At 41.8% G+C, this 18071-nt stretch overlaps 1 protein-coding gene across 1 annotated transcript in view; it reads right to left on the reverse strand.

The window, feature by feature from the left end:
• CADPS (calcium dependent secretion activator) overlaps nucleotides 1–18071 on the reverse strand; it is a 548960-nt gene that overhangs the window by 530644 nt on the left and 245 nt on the right. Inside the window, 1 exon segment of the mRNA XM_023727714.1 lies at nucleotides 17881–18071. This exon segment is cut by the window's right edge and continues 122 nt beyond it. Within this exon segment, the coding sequence (XP_023583482.1) occupies nucleotides 17881–18071 (191 nt within the window).

Genomic DNA, 18071 nt, shown 5'->3' on the forward strand with positions numbered 1-18071 from the left:
GAAACTCAGCTGAACTATGTCCACCATGTGTGCCCCGATCGTATCTGAAACACGGGTGGCATAGCTTCTAGCATCACAACAACACACGGCCTCCACAACTTGACAAGCTGACAGACAAGCGGTGAGAACATGCTATAAATAGTAGTCTTTATTACTGTTCCCTAAATAATCATGAATTCGATCATCATAAATTATTGCAACAAATATTTATTGAGCACCTAGTATGCTTGCCGTCCACCTCCCTGTGGATACTAACGGGAATGATCCTATAGAGCCAGGAGAAAGAAACAGACATGCAAACACGATGTGCTGACTGTCCCCGTGCAGTTAACAGAGCACACAGTTAAGAGTGCAGGCTCCAGTCAGACTGCCTGGGTCCTAACCCCAGCTCTACCATTTCCCAGATGTGCTTGACCTAAGACAAGATCTTAGATGCTTTGCCTCTTAGTTTCCTCATCTGTAGGTTTGGTCTGATTAGTATCTATTGTAAGGAGCCCTGATGGCACAATGGTTAAGCACTCAGCTGCTAACAAAAAGGCTGGCAGTTTGAACGCACCCAGTGGCTCTGTGGGAGAAAAAGACCTGGTAATCTGCTCCCACACAGATGACAGCCTAGGAAACCCTACAGGGCAGGTCTACTCTGTCATATAAGGTTGCTATGAGTTGGAATCGACTCGAAGGCACACAACAACAACAGTACCTATTGTATAGGTTATTGTAAAAGATTAAATAAGGCTTGTAAATTTGTAATGCAGTGGCTACCCAGTGTAAAGACCCAATAAATGTCACTATTTGCTCCTATTCAATATAATGACTCAGTGCCACAGTCTACCTGGGAAAGTGGTGGAAGGCAAGGTGGGGAAGAACAAGCAGGAGGAACAGCGTGTGCAAAGACAGCGGGGCACAGAAGTGCACGGAACGAATGGGGATGGTAAGTAACTTCATGGGCAGACATCCAGGCTGTGTGCAGGAGAACTGCAGGAGGTGAAGCTGGGTGGGAGGGAGGACCTGGTTATACCATGCAGATGAGTTCGATTTTACCCTGTGTAGGCAACAGAAAGCTGCAGAGGAATTCTGAGCAAGGAAGGGTCATGACTGAATTCGTGCTTCTGAATGACCACTATGGTGGATGGGCAGAGTGTGGGCAGGAAGAACAGGTAGGAGACTGTAGCAAAAGTCCATGCTAACAATCATGAGGACCCAAAGCAGGGCATCAGTCAGGAAGATGAAGAGGAAAATGAAAATTTTCTTAGGAGGAACAGCGACAGGACATATGCATCCCTTGGTGCTGACGATGAGCAACAGTAAAGATCTGAAGTTGAGCTGCACGTGTCTGCCATGGACAGCTCAGTATATGGTAAGGAGCACCAGTGAGCCAGTCACTGAGTTAGAAAACAGAAGGGAAAAGCATCTGCACGAGGAGTTAAACTTTTTATAGTTGAGTGGTCGGAGAGCTTCCTAGAGGAGACGTGATGGAGCCCAATGCTCCTCAGAGTGTGGTGTGTGGACCTCTGCTACACATGAATGTTTTGTTATCAGTCCTTACCGAGATTAAGGGTTTATACCAGAAATTACAGCAACTTCATCACAAAGCATTCTGTTCAATTCAGATGAAAATGTTTTTGTAGAAAGACGTTCTTGAAGATGGAAGCAGTGAGTTGATTTGGTGCAAATTCCTCACCTCACTGTGGACTCATAATAAAGGCTTCACTGGCTCGCACCATCCCATGGACCACACACTTAGCAGCACTGACATAAACCACAAGACGCATGGGTTTGGAGGTCTGCGGAGAGGCACAGGCTGGAAATAAATATTTGAGATGTAAGCACAGAGATGGTAGTAAAGTCACCATTTGTGGTGAGGTTGCCCAAAGAGATGGTATAGCATGAGATGAGAAGACAGCCAAGGATGAAGACCCAGAAAGCACCAATATTTCAGATTCAGACATTCACCACATCCTGCCTTACACTGTAAGTTATATTCTACGTAGGTGCATCTCCACATATCAACCAGATGGCTAGGTTTCCAGAGGTCTGGAAGGCTGTCTAGTGTCTCTGCATGTTTTGTCTAGAGGACCTAGTGAATTTCTTGTATGTAGAAGTGGCTCAAAACAATATTATCTGATGATCTGTAACAAACAAAAATTGAATATGGAAAAGCCCCCAAGAAATGTTTTGAACACAGTATGTTATGACACTGCCTCATAGATAACAGTTGCTGTAGTTGTCAGAAAAATCGCTGAAGACGTTGAAGATATATTTCAACTTGTTTGCTTAAACAACTCTATGCCTACCATCCACACCAAAAGGCTGTTTTTCTGTATGGGCAACAGAAGGCATAATTATTTGTAAGACTTTTCCATGTTTTCATTTTGATTTCTTAAGTGGCACAGTATATTCTCTGTATCACTCTGAGAAGTTGCCAAAATTACATTGTCTTTTTTTTTCTTGTGAGACATTATTTTATTGAATAACTGAGTTGAATATTTTGAGAATTTTGGATTAAAGATGTTTCTTATGTGCAAAGTAGTATAAATGGTGATTGTTAAAGGAGGCATTAGATGCATTGATTGAATTATGTTATAGGCTTTATTCATCATATTAAAGGTTTCAAAAGGCAAATGTGTGTCCTTTGCTGTTTATAAGCCGGTCCCAGGTTATGAATGAGAGCCGTTCCTAAGTCTGTTCTTAAGTTGAATTTGTAGGTATAGCGGAACAGATATATACGGTTCTTATTTAATACCAGTTAGTCAAATGTTTGTCTTAGTATATAGTATATACTTAACATCCACTAGTCAAATGTTCGCGTTAGTATACAGTATACATTTTACCTTTCTGTGCATATAAAACACTGAAGAAACACTTCCAAACTGTGCAGTGTTTTCATGAGTGTCACAAAGTAGCGTGTGAGTTCGTTATTACGAACCATTACATTTAACTCAAATTTTTATTATACTAATAGGCTTTATGGCAGTCCATTCTTAAGTATGAGTTGTCCATAAATCAGACATTCAGACCCTCGGGACTGTCTGTATAAAGAAAGAAGACAAGTGCTAATAGCAATTCACTTATTAAAACTGGTCTTCTCGCTTCCTTCCTTTCTCCCTCGCTCCCTCCCTTCCTTCATGAAAAAATACACAGCAAAAGACACACCATCTCAGCAAACTCTACAGGTACAATTCAGTGACACTATTTACATTCTCCCAGTTGTGTAACCAGTCCTCCCATCCTTTTCTGACTTTCTCCACCACCACTGACATAAACTCTCTGCCCCTAAACTACAGGTCCTAGAAGGATTTGCAAGTAAGCATGTGCTCCTGGAACACTTAGAGATGAAAGGGTTATCTTCAAAATGGCTCAGAACTTTCCTACTGCACAGAAGGGACCTGAGAACTGCCACTTTACGTGCGAAGTTGGTATTCTTCTCCCACAGGCTGCTGACAGGACATCAATATGTTACCAGTTTACTCCACGTCCCTCAATTTTAGAAAAGCAGTTGGAAGACTGGAACACTGGGGGGCCTGATAATTCAATTTATTTTTCAACCTCTCAATGCCTCCCTCCTGGTTAAAATGAAAGGAATGACACAGGAAGGTTAATTTTCCCTATGACTAATGAAAAGTATCAGAAATTTCTATAACTAAGAAGCAGTTTTCCATATATCTATATGTATGTATATATGTCATACGTATTATATTCTTACTACCATATCCAATATGCAATAGTCCTATAGTTATGATTTATATCCCAGCTATATCCAGAAAGGACTTTAGACCACTTACAATAAAAGAACAGAAAAAATAACACTAAAATCCAATGAGAGAATAAAGTGTGGAAAAGAAGCGTATTTATTTCTGTCTGAATACACAGAGCTTCTGGATCCCATGAACTAGCTTTGGCAATATCGAGAAAAACAATATATTAAACAGCCAGACTTTCACTATAATTCTGTTGACTGCCCACTCTTTTTTTCTGTTTTTTGTGCTTTTTTTTTTTTTTTTTAATTCACAAAGAGCTAAATCAAATAAAACTTACCAAAGAACACATGCCCAGTATGGAGACTTAGTTATCACTTTGGGCGTGTTCTGATTTTAATATTTAGCCACTTAAACAAGCACTATGGTGGTTCAAGTTCAACAGGAATTCAGCCATTTCAAGGAATTTCTGAGTGCTTGTGGGCTTTAAAAGAAGACATTCCTCTATTGTGGGTCTAGAAATTTGTCAGTTGTTGGTATGAACAATCCAAGATGGAAGATGACCGATAGTATATTTCTGCAGCATGGATTATTTTGAAATCATTTGGTAATTGGTTCCCTTCATGTTTTCCATGGGGAAGATTTTATAAAAGTAGATAAATTGTCTTTGTAATAGAGACAGACTGTGTTTAAGCCTTCTTCACTTCCTCTCCTTAGAAACTCCTTAGAAAATAAAATATCAACATGAAGTCTCAATGGTTTTGGGCTACAGGGAATTAAACAGGAGTAAGATGTGGCCCCTGTGTTGGGTTTCTCACAGCTAGTTGGAGGGAGGTACATTCACAAAGGACAATTTACATAGAGCATATAGGAGGTAAAGTGCAGACATACCAGGGAGGTGGGGGAGCGTTTAGCCCAATATAAAGGTTGGGGTAAGGTTTCTTCAAGGAGATAATACCCAAGTTAATTAAAAGATGAACAAGAATAAATCAGGTGAAAAAAAAATTAGGACACTCTAGAATAAGGAATAGCATGAGCAAACATGCTGCAATATGAAATAGCGTGTGGGTGTGTGGTGGACAAAAATGCAAGAATACTATTACTACTGTCCCTGCTAACACTTGCTCAATCTTTAACCCATGCTGAGTACTGGTTAAGCTTAATGTACTTGTTAAGCTTAACACACTTGTAAAGCGCTTAACATACATTTACTCTTGTACTCCTCAATATTATTGTTTTTCCCATTTTACAGATGAGAAAACTAAGACCTAAAGAGATTTGATAATATGCCCACGGTCACATAGCCACCAGGTGACACAGCCAAGCCAGGAATTTGAACCAGGGAATATGCTCTACTGCATATTATATATTCATGTGAGTTTGCCTTTGCCTAAATATATGGAGAAGTCAGGTGTATGCTTAAAATTTGTCACATATGCTTTGAATGTATTCTTACACAAACATAAAAACATGTATTTTCTGTGTTCACTTGCAATGGCGATAATCAATGTCATTAATGTAAACCACCACCACCTGTCTGTCAGTCTGTCAGAGTGTGGTGGCTTGCATATGTCTGTGATGCTGGAAGCTATGTCACCAGTATTTCAAATACTAGCAGGGTCATCCATGGTGGACAGGTTTCAGTGGATCTTCCAGACTAAGTGAGACAAGGAAGAAAGGTCTGGTAATGTACTTCCAAAAATTATCCAATGAAACTCCTATGAATTACAACAAAATATTGTCTGACAGAGTGCTGGAGATGAGCCTCCTAAGTTGGAAGGCATTCAAAATACACAGTGGCCACAACAATGGACTTGAGCACGCCAATGATCATGAAGATGGCACAGAACCAGGCAATGTTTTGTTCTGTTATACATGGGAGCAACCATGAGTCAGAGTGGAAGCAATGGCAACTAATAACAACAACAATATAAACTAGCATTTTTAAAGAGCTATTTGGATCAAGACCAAACTATCAAGACTTGAAGACTTGAAAAAGGTAGGTGACCTACTCTTTGACAGCAAGCATGATATGGGAAAAAGAAAGGCTAACTGGAGAATAACAATCTCTGAGGGTGCCATTATTTACTAGTTGAGTGACCCTAAATGCTTTATCAGAGTCTTTTGATAAGCTGTGTCAAATCCTCCCACACGTGTGTGCTTGGCACTGCTGTTGTCGTTGCTGTCAAGTAGATTCTGACTCATGACGACCTCATATGTGCAGAGTAGAACTGCTCCATAGTTTGCATGGCTGTGACCTTTCAGAAGCAGTCACCAGGCCCATCCTCCAAGGCACCTCGGGTGGGTCCAAACCACCAACTTTTCAGCTAGTAGTTGAACTCTTAACAATTTGTGCCATTCAGGGACTCTGTGCTTAGCATTACAAAACAAAAAACTCACTAGCCCTTTAAAAAATTTCCTGGGAATCCTATCCATATGGTTTGTTTTTTAATCAGAGTGGGCATCTGAACCTAGGGAAATGGATCCCTGTTCTTTTTCTAAAGAAATATTAGCAGCAAAAGCACTGCTCCGGGAAGAATTTATAGCAATAAATGTACACGTCAAAAAGAAAGAAGTGCCAAAATCAATAGCTTAACCCTACAATTCAAACAAACAGGAAAAGAGCAGCAAAAGAAGCTCATAGTCAGCAGAAGAAAGGAAATAATAAGATTAGAGCAGAACTAAATGAAACAGAAAACCGAATCAATACGACTAGAAGTTGGTTCTTTGAGAGGATTAATAAAACTGACAAACCACTCAACCTGACAAAAGAAAAGAAGAAGATGCAAATAACCAAAATAAGAAATGAGATGGATGACATTATAACAGAATCAACTGAGATAAAAAGGATCATAACATTATGAAAAATTCTATTACAACATATTTCAAAACCTAGAAGAAATGGACAAATTTCTAGAAACACACTGCCTCCCTAAACTAACACAAACTGAGGTAGAAAATTTGAACAGACCCATAACAAAAGAAGACATTTAGGAGGTCATAAAAAAAACTTCCAACAACAACAACAACAAAAAAGCCTTGGCCCAGACGGCTTCACTGGAGAATTCTACCCAATATTCGGAGAAGAGCTGACACCAATTCTACTCAAACTATTCCAGAACATAGAACAGGAAGGAATACTTCCTAATTCATTCTACGAAGCCAGCCTTACCCTGATACCAAAGCTAGGCAAAGACACCACTAAAAAAGAAAATTACAGACCAATACCCCTCATGAACATAGACGTAAAAATTCTCCACAAATTTCTAGCCAGTACAATTCAACAGCCATTCCAAAAAAAATACATCATGACCAAGAGGGATTCATACCATGTATGCAAAGGTTTTTCATCATTAGGAAATGAATCAGTGTAATTCACCACATAAATAAAACAAAAGGAAAAGAATCACATGATCATTTCAATTGATACAGAAAAGGCATTTGATAAAGTCCAACACCATTTCCTGATAAAAATTCTCAACATAACGGGGATAGAAGAGAAATTCCCCAACATAATTAAGGGCAAATACACAAAACCAACAGCCAACATTATTCTCAATGGAGAGAGACTGAAAACATTCCCCCTGAGATGGAGAACCAGACAAGAATGCCCTTTATCACCACTCTTATTCAATATTGTACTGGAAGTCCTAGTTAGAGAAATAGGGCAAGAAATCGAAATAAAAGACATCCAGATTGGTAAGGAAGAAGTAAAACTATCCCTATTTGCAGATGACGTGATCCTATACATAGAAAATCCCACAGACTCCACAAGAAAGTTACTGGAACTAACAGAAGAGTTTAGCAAAGTGGCAGGGTACAAATCAACATACAAAAATCAGTTGGATTCCTTTACACTAACAAAGAGAACTTCCAAAAGGAAATCAGGAAACCAATACAATTTACAATAGCCCCCAAAAGGATAAAATACTTAAGAATAAATCTAACTAGGGACGTAAAAGACTTCTACGAAGAAAACTACAAAACATTACTGCAAGAAACCAAAAGAGACCTACGGTAATGGAAATACATACCATGCTCATGGATAGGAACTTAATACATTGTGAAAATGTCAGTACTCCCCAAAGCGATCTCTAGATATAATGCAATCCCAATCTAAATTCCAACAACATTCATTACCGAAACGGAAAAACTAATCTCCAACTCCATATGGAAAGGAAAGAGACGCTGGAGAGCTAAAGCCTTACAGACAAAGAACAGAGTAGGAGGCCTCACACTTCCTGATCCCAGAACCTACTACACAGCCACAGTAGTCAAAACAGCCTGGTACTAGTTCAACGACAGACACATAGACAAATGGAACAGAACTGAGAATCCAGAAATAAATCCATCCAGCTATGGACAGCTGATCTTCAACAAAGTGTTGAAGTTCATTAAATGGGGAAAAGACAGTCTCTTTAACAAATGGTGCTGGCAAAACTGGATATCCGTTTGCAGAAAAATGAAACAGGATCCATACCTCACAACAAACACAAAAACTAACTCAAAATGGACCAAAGACCTAAATGTTAAACCTAAAACTATAAAGTTCATGGAAGAAAACATAGGGACAAAGCTAGGGGCCCTAATTTATGGCATAAATAGACTGTCAAACATAACTAAAAATGCACAAACAGCAGAAAATATACTAGATAACTGGGGCCTCCTAAAAATTAAATACTTATGCTCATCAAAAGACTTCACCAAAAGAGTAAAAAGAGAACCTACAGACTGGGAAAGAATTTTAAAAATGACATATCTGACAGGGGTCTAAAGTCTAAAATATATAGAAAACTTCAATAACTCAACAACAAAAAGACAAACAATCCAATCAAAAAATGGGATAAGGACATGGACAGACACTTCACCAAAAAAGACATTCAGGGAGCTAACAAACACATGAAGAGATGCTCACCACCATTAGCCATTAGAGAGACGCAAATCAAAACTACTGTGTGATACAATCTCACCCTGGCAATAATGGCACTGATCAAAACAAACAGAAAACAGCAAGTGCTGGTGAGGTTGTGGGGAGACTGGAACCCTTATACACGGCTGGTGGGACTGTAAAATGGCATAACCAATATGGAAAATCATACGGTACTTCCTTAAAAAGCTAGAAAGAGATATACCATACAATCCAGCAATCCCACTCCTAGGTATATATGCTAGCGAAATAAGAGCTGTGACATGAATAGACATATGCACACCCATGTTCACTGCAGCATTATTCACAATAGCAAAAAGATGGAAACAATCTAAATGTCCATCAATGGATGAATGGATAAACATACTGTGGTACATACATATAACGGAACACTATGCAATGATGAAGAATAATGATGAATCTGTGAAACATCTCACACCATGGATGAATCTAAAGGACATTATGCTGAGTGAAGTAAGCCAGTCACAAAAGGATAAACATTGTATGAGACCACTACTATAAAAAGTCAAGAATAGGTTAACACACAGAAAGAAGCATTCTTGGATGGTTACCAGGAATGGGAGAGGGAGAGAGGGAGAATCACTAAATAGATAGTAGACAGGTGTTAATTCTGGCAAAGGAAAAGGCAATACACAATCCAGGGGAAGTCAGCACAACGTTACCGAGGAAAAGGAAGACAGGTACCTTGAGAGGTACGCAAGAATAAAGGGCAACTATGGGAGACACTATAATATATACAGTCCTTCAACAACAGTAATAACAAACAATAATTTATAAGTAGATACACAGGTAGATATGTATGCTAAATAGGTGTGGGAGGTTGTACTGGAGTACACCTGTGTGCTTATATAGGTATGGTTGTGGATATTTCTACGTACATATTTGTATGTGCTGCGTGTATATCCATATATATAATAGAGCACACAGGGGACACCAAGTATAGAAATTTCTTGGACATATCCAAACACCTCACAGGACTGAACTACTGGGCTTGAAGGCTAAGGACCACAGTTTAGGGGACATGGTGGTATACCATAGTTCACAAAGATAATGTTCTACATTCTAGGCTGGTGAGTAGCATCTGGGGTCTTAAAAGCTTGCAAGCAGCCATCTAATATACAACTATTGGGCTCTTCCCATTTGGAGTAAAGGAGAGTGAAGGAAACCAAAGACTCAAGGAAGCAATTAGTCCATAAGACTAATGCCCCACACGAACCACAGCCTCCTCTAGCCTGAGACCAGGAGAACTAGAGGGTGCCCAGCTACCACTACCAACCACTCTGACTAGGAACACAATAGAAGGTTCCTGTTAGAATGGGTGAAAAATGCAGAACGAAATTCAAATTCATAAAAAAGACCAGACTTACTGGTCTGATAGAGACTGGAGGAACCCCCGAGACTACTGCCCTAAGACATCCTTCAAATGTGGAGATGAAGCCACTCACAGAGGCCACCTTTCAACCAAACAATAGACTGGCCTATAAAATAAACAATAACACCCGTGAGGAATATGCTCCCTAGAACAATCAACTATATAAGACGAAAAGGGCAACATTTGCCCAAAAGCAAAGAAGAGAAGGCAAGGAGGGGGGCACGGAAACCGGATGAATGGAAATGGAAAACCCAGAGTAGAAATGCGGAGAGTGCTGACACATTGTGGGGATTGCAACCAATGTCACGGACCAATTTGTGTATGATTTGTTGAATGGAAAACTAATTTGCTCTGTAAACTTTCACCTAAAGCACAATAAAAATGTCCCAAAAAAATGAAAAAAGAAATATTAATGAAGCGTCTCAACAAGAGATGAAAAACAGGAATTACTGTACCCCTGACCCCTTCTGTTTCATAGATGGTGTCTTCTAGGTCTGCTTATGATGTCAATACTGATGATGACGATGATGATAATGGCAGCAATAATGAATATAGGGCTTGCTATGGCCAGTACTTTAAGGAGCCCTGGTGGTGCAGTGGTTAAATGCTTAGCTGCTAACTGAAAGATCAGTGTTTTGAACCCACCAGCCGTTCTGCAGGAGAAAGATGTGGCAATCTGCTTTCGTAAAGATTACAGCCTTGGAAATACTATGGGGCAGTTCTACTGTGTCCTATAGGGTCGCTATGAGTCAGTATCGACTCAATGGCAATGGATTTATGGCCAGTGGTTTACATGTATTCACTAGCTCCATCCTTTCACAGATAAAAATAGCACAACCCTGCACGTATCAACTTAGCAATAACAAGAGCTAACAATTACGTATCATTTACCACATACCAGGCATTATTCTCAGATCTTTACTATATCATCTTACTTAATTTTCATGAGAACCCAGTGATGGACTTTACTGAGAGGTTAAGTCAGAGAGGTTAAACAAGTTGTCCAAGATCACACAGACAGTTAGGGGTACACCCAGAAAGCAAATCAGGTATCCTCACTTCAGAGTCCGTGTCCTTAACCACCGTCCTTCACTGACTGCTTCTCCATCAAGATATCCAGAGCAACGACCCGCATGCAAGTGTCCTGGTTGCCGGAAATCAAGCTGTTAGGTGACTTCATCTCCCTTTCCTTACCTGCTAGCAGCGACAGAGAAGCAATTCTAGCACATGCTTGGAATGACCAATAAAAAAGAAACGAGGTAATTCTGAACATCAGCCCTCCAATTCTGCAGAAACCATATACCTGATGCTAGTTAGGATACTGTTAAGAGTTACTGAAGACAGGCAATGTAGAGTTCCAAATTCCAGGTTCTTCTCTTGTCTGCATTACCACTGATATCTGTGCATCAACGGCAAGAAGATGATGTTGGCAGGTACCACATAGCTGATACACTACTATCATAGATACATATGGTGTCTCCTTTGCAAACAGTATAATTTTAGTTAAAGGAGATTAACATTTCATTATTTAAGTGATGGCTGGGTAGTCTTATTTCTATTGCTTTTTGCAAACTCAATAAAACTCAAGCCCAGTGTTGCTACATTTTCCAATTGTAAGAGAATCCAGAAATGTACATTTTTACATGAAATATCTTGATACTTTTAAATGTTGGGAGCTAATTTTAAAAATTGAAAAATGCCTTGTAGACAAAATGAAATACATTTGTGAGTCAGTTTCAGCCCAGAGGCCCCCGTTTACAATCTCTCATGGAGTCTGTAGTCTTGGTACCTTTTGAGATCCCAGTTGCTCATCTGGAAGTTTAGGTAGTTGGACTAAAATTTAGACAGTTGGACTAAATGAATTCATCTTTAACTATCTCGGACATTTTTTATGCCACTGCTGTATTTAGTAATGTCAAAACGAATTCATAAGTCTTGGCAACAAGTAATCTCATTGCCCAGAAAGAACCATCAACTATTCTGCTGGAGAGGGCACTAGAGATGACCTGTAGCTTCTCCGTCTCTTCCACATTTACCCTATACAATAGATGAAGAACTTGTAGGCAGATCATCTTATGTCTCTGGGCAATCTGCGGTTATTTAGTGGTGGAGTTTGCACCCAAACAAAGGTTTAATATACAGCTTGCCCCCTGAAAAGCCAGCTTTCTTCACTCTGTTGAGGAAGACATTTGAACTCCTGGATCCAGCCATGCCTGAAGTTACCACTGCACTGGGCTTTTCCAGCACATGCATCCATAAATCTCTCCCCCGCCCCTTTATTTTCTTTTTGCTATTTAGCCACTCTGAGTTGCACTTCTGTCACTTGCAACCAAAAGGGTCTGACTGATCGTCCCCCACAAACAATGGCTTCTTTCCATGTACCTCACGCTCTTCTCCAGACTGAACACTTCTGTCTTTCCCATGCTTACACAAATCATACTCATTCTTCAAGACCGGACCTAGTCTACCTCCTCCATGAAGATTTTTCCCACTATTATATCCAGTCCTCTCTGTGCATGCAAGCTCTCTCTCTTCCTCCCTCTACTTCAGTACTTATTACTTACCATCAACATCTTACAATTAAACGCTGTTTCTTATTCTCAATTTATTTGATATGTATATGTCTTATCTTCCAAACTAGAACATAAGCTCCCCCAAGCCGGGAACCGTATCTCACAGATCTCTTTCGGATTTGCCACCAAGCCTGGGGGAGTGCTTGGTGCAAAGAATAGCTGGTGGCTGACGGACTACTTATTTCTTTAGTGAGGACTAGATCCTTGAACTGTCCTGATCATTCCAGACTAAGTTTTATAGACACTTGGCCCCAATTACCAATGCTGGTTATATTTTAGGGTGATAGCCTGTGATTGTGTATTCAATTTGCTTTTGCAGGGAAAAGACCTCTGAATAATCTAACTTTCATCACGCGGCACACTACAATTCTTCAGGAATGAAAGATTTCATTTCCTTTGTTCTTCAGTCCAGTGTTAGGGAAGCATAAGGCTATTCCAGGTGTGTAATGAGGCAAGAACTTCTCTTATTACTTTTTTGGTATTCCGCATCTTCAGAACTTCGGGGATGGTACCAGAGCGTAACAGTTTCTGCCCGCTGCGCCAAGGAGGTTGGCGGGGGTAGGGGTGGGGGTGGGGGGTGCCAAAAAGTAGATCTAAATAATTCAATGCTTTCCCTGATGAACAGAGAAACACAGAATTGTATTTGAAGGAAACCTGGCTGAACAGCCATCTAGGTCTCTCAAAAGGTTAGCACATTTTATTTTTTAAATGCAAATCATATGATGCACTGGCAAAGCGAACCTTATGAACTTCGGAGAGTGGAACCAACCCAAGTGCCTCAAAGCATATCTGAAAGGATGAATCACTGTTAGCTATTGAAAACACACAGACACACATACACACACACACACACACACACACACACACACACACACACACACACACACAGTTAGCTACTACTAGGTCTTGAATTTTATGAAAGGCGTGGGCTTTTGAGTCTTGACCAAACAGCAGAGTCAAAGCAGTAAACTGAATAGAGATGCCTCGAGGGCAGCCATACCTGCACGGCAAGGTCTAAGCTGAATTCTGTGGGAATGAGCAGCTTGGATTTACAATACGTTTGGTCTGGGCATAAAGTCCTTGTGAATGGAATAGGAGTTCATATAGGGTAGAGCCATTTTTAGCATTTCCCTTTTCCCTCGTGATGTGTATACACACATGTACATATAACCACATGTACACACAAACCATTCATGTTTTAGACACTCGGTAATCCAGGCATTCTGATTACTTCCTAGCCAATTAAAAAAATTGGGCATCTGTCAATCTAAACATTCCACAGAATTGTTTACAGTGCCTGATGTTACATTCCCTCAGTTAACATCTATAAGCAGCTAGTTCATATGAGGTAGCCACCCCTCGCGGTTACTACGTGATTCAGAAACATATGGTATAGCTTTGCCATGCCAACTTCTAGGTATTCACTCTCCCATTCTGACAAAAGAAAGAAAGGAAGAAAAAGAAATCAAAGAACTATTTTTTAAATTGTCATTCATAAGCTGCTGAAACATATACGTGGCAGTCTGGTGGACCGATTTTTATCTTGGTTTTAAGTTATCGCTACCATCAATATTATATTTAGATTCACCGTGATGTAAGCGGAATATACCTCTACATGATGAAATCTGTTTTAAAAATAGTCTGTGTTTAAAGTCCCTCTTTTAATTGGGAAGGCTGTTGGGATTCCCAGGCACACTTTTGCCCAGTAAAAGTGGAACCAAAGTAATTAACTATCAAAATGATCCAAGCAATAGCACTTCTCCCTTTGTTCCCTTCCAATTGGGCTTCTGATCTAATACTTTTTTTTTTGTCCTTTCAGTTTGCACCACATAGAAAGGCTGACAGCAGTCTGGTAACCAGATGTGCCAGCTACCAGCCTGTCTCTCTCCTTTGTATTCTTCATGAGGTTAGTACCTAAGTGCCCATTTTGCCGACTCTGGCTATTTGATAGGCGCCCGAAGGGAGGAGGGCAGGCGTCTCTCGACTCAAATACAAATAGCCCTGCCTAAAGAAACACAGGTGACACATGTCAGGATGCTAAGGCTCTAGGTTTCCCTGCAAATGTTTCCGGTCAGTGTCTCCTATGAAGAAGATAAGATGTGGAGTCAGAACAGCCCACGCCCCATTCCCACTGTCTCATCCACTAACTAACTACAGAGTGCTTCAGGCCAAGTACAGAAACCTCTTCAGCCTCGGTTTTCTCCTCTAAAAGTAGGGATAGTGATTCCTATATTGTCGGGGTGATTAGGAGAATTAAATGTGATCCCAGATCACTGCGTAGGAGACACTGAGCTTCTGTTAAGGGTGATGGGAAAATCTGGAAATGGATAATGGTAATGGTTGAACAGCAAGATAAACCTAACTAATGTCACAGAATTGCACACGTGAAGAAGGCTGAAAAGGCAAGCAATTTGTTACATACATATATTTACCACAATAAAAAAAAAAACTAAGCACAGAAAAAGGACATTAGGTAAAAGTAAGGAAATCTGAATTACTGATGGACTGTAGTTAATGATAATGTATCAATATTGGTTCATTAATATTACAAATACACCATACTACTCTTAAGATGTCAATAATAGAGGAAACTGGGTATGGGGTATGTGAGAACTCTGTATAATCTCAATTTTTCAGAAAAACTGTAACTGTTCTAAAAAATAAAGTCTACAAAAAAAAAATGATTTAAGTGATGTGCCTTGCACATAGTAGGTACTAGAAAAATGTTAGCTAGTATTAGACTATTTGGTTTCATAAAGTATATTACTATACTCTGCGCACTATGATCCCCCCCATTCAGTAGTTCCTTTTCACAGACATTTTTCTCTTCCTCCCCTCCCTCGCTGCCACTGTTCCCTTTCTTCATTTTCCCTCTGACATTTCTAATTCATCTCTTTCTATTCTACTACAAACTCACTGTAGTTTACACCTAGTTGACATGTCTCCAAGACTAATTTTAGCTCACTGATCTATTTTGTTGGTTTTAAATTTTACCACAATGATGCAAACCTTTTAGTTACTTTCAATGGTTGGGTTTTTTTTTCCTATCAAAGTTTCAAGCTTTATGCTTGGAAAAACATACACTTACCAAAACATTCTTTTTCAGAAAGGCACTAAAAACTTAAAAAATATGTACAGCAATGGAAAAGCCTATTTACCTTTGTAATAGGAGGGAATATATATATATTCTTATTACAAAGGTAAATACATATATGTGTGTATATATATGTATTTTCAGTGTGTGTATACATATATTACATATATATGTATATATATATTCAGCTTCCCAGTGTAGTGGTGGGTTTGCTGAGATGAACTCAGTACTACTTTGCTGCAATAACTAAAAATAGTTCCATCAAATCCAAGTGTTGTCAATCAGTCCTGGACCCTCTCTGATGTTAAGGTCATCTGTAAATCAGAACCAGCCCGCCCCTGAAGACCACAGCTTTGAATGGATTCCGGTGAAACCTGCAGTCCGCTTAGAAACCCTTGGCCTCCTGACAATCTTTCTCAGATGGCTGAAGGCTCTGTTTAGCACGGGGTCTCTGCAGAGACGGTCTCCTTCCCTGACCCTAGTGCCTAGTTTGAGCATACATTTAAAGAACAGAATTCTGGAGACTTTTGAGAGATAAATGGCAAGGGGTTTCTTTTGTTCTTGTTTTTGCTTTTTGGAAGTGACAGCAGTATTCACTGCCAAAGGAATAGGACATCTTTGGTCGGTGCGTTATTAACCGGTAGATTTTGGAGATGGAATTTCCCATGCTATAAAGGCACAATTAGCATAATTCCAAGCTGAACTTGAAATCTCGGGCCCTGTGCACCAAAGAACCCAACATCCAACCTTAAAAAAGAACATCCAGAAACTTTTACTGCTCCGAGGATACTTGTGCTCTCTGTGGTCCAAAACGCAGGTTGAAGAAGCAAGGCGGGGGTGGGATGGTGGGAGGCAATGCCGGGCGTGGTGGGGGCGGGGAGTGGTGTGTGCAGCCCACCTGCTGTTTCTCTACCAGGAAACGAGTTTTATTTTTTAAATACAACTGATAACCGTGCTTGTGATAACTGAAATAAATCATCAGCGCTGGGCAGTGTGTGTACATATACGTGCAAAACAAACACAGAAATCTGTGCTACCTCGAGATAAGAGGATAAATATAGGAAAATCTAGCACTCTACTACGGCAACGTTACCATCCCGTCTTACAGGCTAGCAACCTAGAAATTCACTATTTTAAGAAAGGGGTCTCATAACCTTGGCGGGGTTAGAGCTGCCTTCTCATACCGCCCCTCTGGGGGCTGGAGTGGCTTTTCTGCAGATTCATTTCAAAGAGACCGACCAGAATGCTGACTTTCTTCATTAACTCACTCCAAACTGGGTACCTTTCTCTTCCGGACCTCTGCCGCCGCCTCTCTCCTGGTAGTAACCACCCGCCTCTTTCCTGGGGTTAAAGAACAGCTGAGAGAAATATGCGCTTTTTTTCACATCAAAGGCAGTCCAAGCCGCCTCAGCCTTGCCCCAGCCTCACACACAAAAAGCTTTTGACGCTTATAATTGGGAGGCTTTTTGCAGCTGCACTTTATCAAGCCAGCAGGGCCGGCTCTGGAGGGCCTGGGCGAGCCAGAAGGTGGCGGCGAAGTCTCTTTGGGAAGAGGAAAGGCGGGTCAAAGGGAGGTCGGTGGAGGGGCCGACCCCGGCGGCAGGATCAGAGGGCGTGCCCCGCTCTGGTACCCGGACGGAACAGGAAGAGGGGAAAACCTCGCCCTGAGGGCAGGCGAACTCCGGGACCCCCGGGCGACCCGAGTCGGGGGCCGGCCAGCCCGCCCGGGGAGGAGGGTGCTCACAGCCTTCCGGGCTAGCTCCCTGCGCCCGCCCTGCGGCTGGTCGCCGCCCTGCCGAGTCGAGCGCGGCTCCGGGCGCTCTCCTCCCGCACACCCGGCGCTCCGCCCGCCGAGCGCACGCCCAGGAGGGCGGGCCCCGAGCCGAGGGCGGCCGCCTGCAGCTCCAGCGCGCTGGGAGCGCTGCGAGCGAGCAAGGCCTCACCCCGCGGACCTCCGGACCACCAGGCGGGACCTGCTGGTGGCGTTCCCCGACGCTCGGGGAGGGAGGCCGGGCTGCGCGCCAAGGGCTTCAGGCCCCGGGCTGGCCCCCTGCCGCCGCCGGCGCGCTCTGGGCTGGGCCCGGCCGCGCAGAGGATTCTCGGAGCCCCTTCCCCGGGTGCCGGCTGCGCAGCCAGCTCCCATTGTTCGCCCTGGCGACGTTCCGGCGCCACTCCCGGGGCCTCGCAGGCGCACCTACCTTCTGCTGCCGGCGAGCCATGTCGGTGGGCTGCTTGGCGTTGAAGGGGTAGGCTATGCAGCGCATGACGAACACGTAGAGCTGTAGCCTCTTCTTCCTCTCCTCTTCCTCCTTCTGCAGTCGCTCCAACTCCTCCTTCTCCTTCTCGCTCACCACCGACGGGCTGGGGCTGGAGGGCCGGCCGCCGCCGG

Source organism: Trichechus manatus, unplaced genomic scaffold (assembly GCF_000243295.1).
Source record: "Trichechus manatus latirostris isolate Lorelei unplaced genomic scaffold, TriManLat1.0 scaffold00001, whole genome shotgun sequence".
Lineage (NCBI taxonomy): Eukaryota > Metazoa > Chordata > Mammalia > Sirenia > Trichechidae > Trichechus > Trichechus manatus.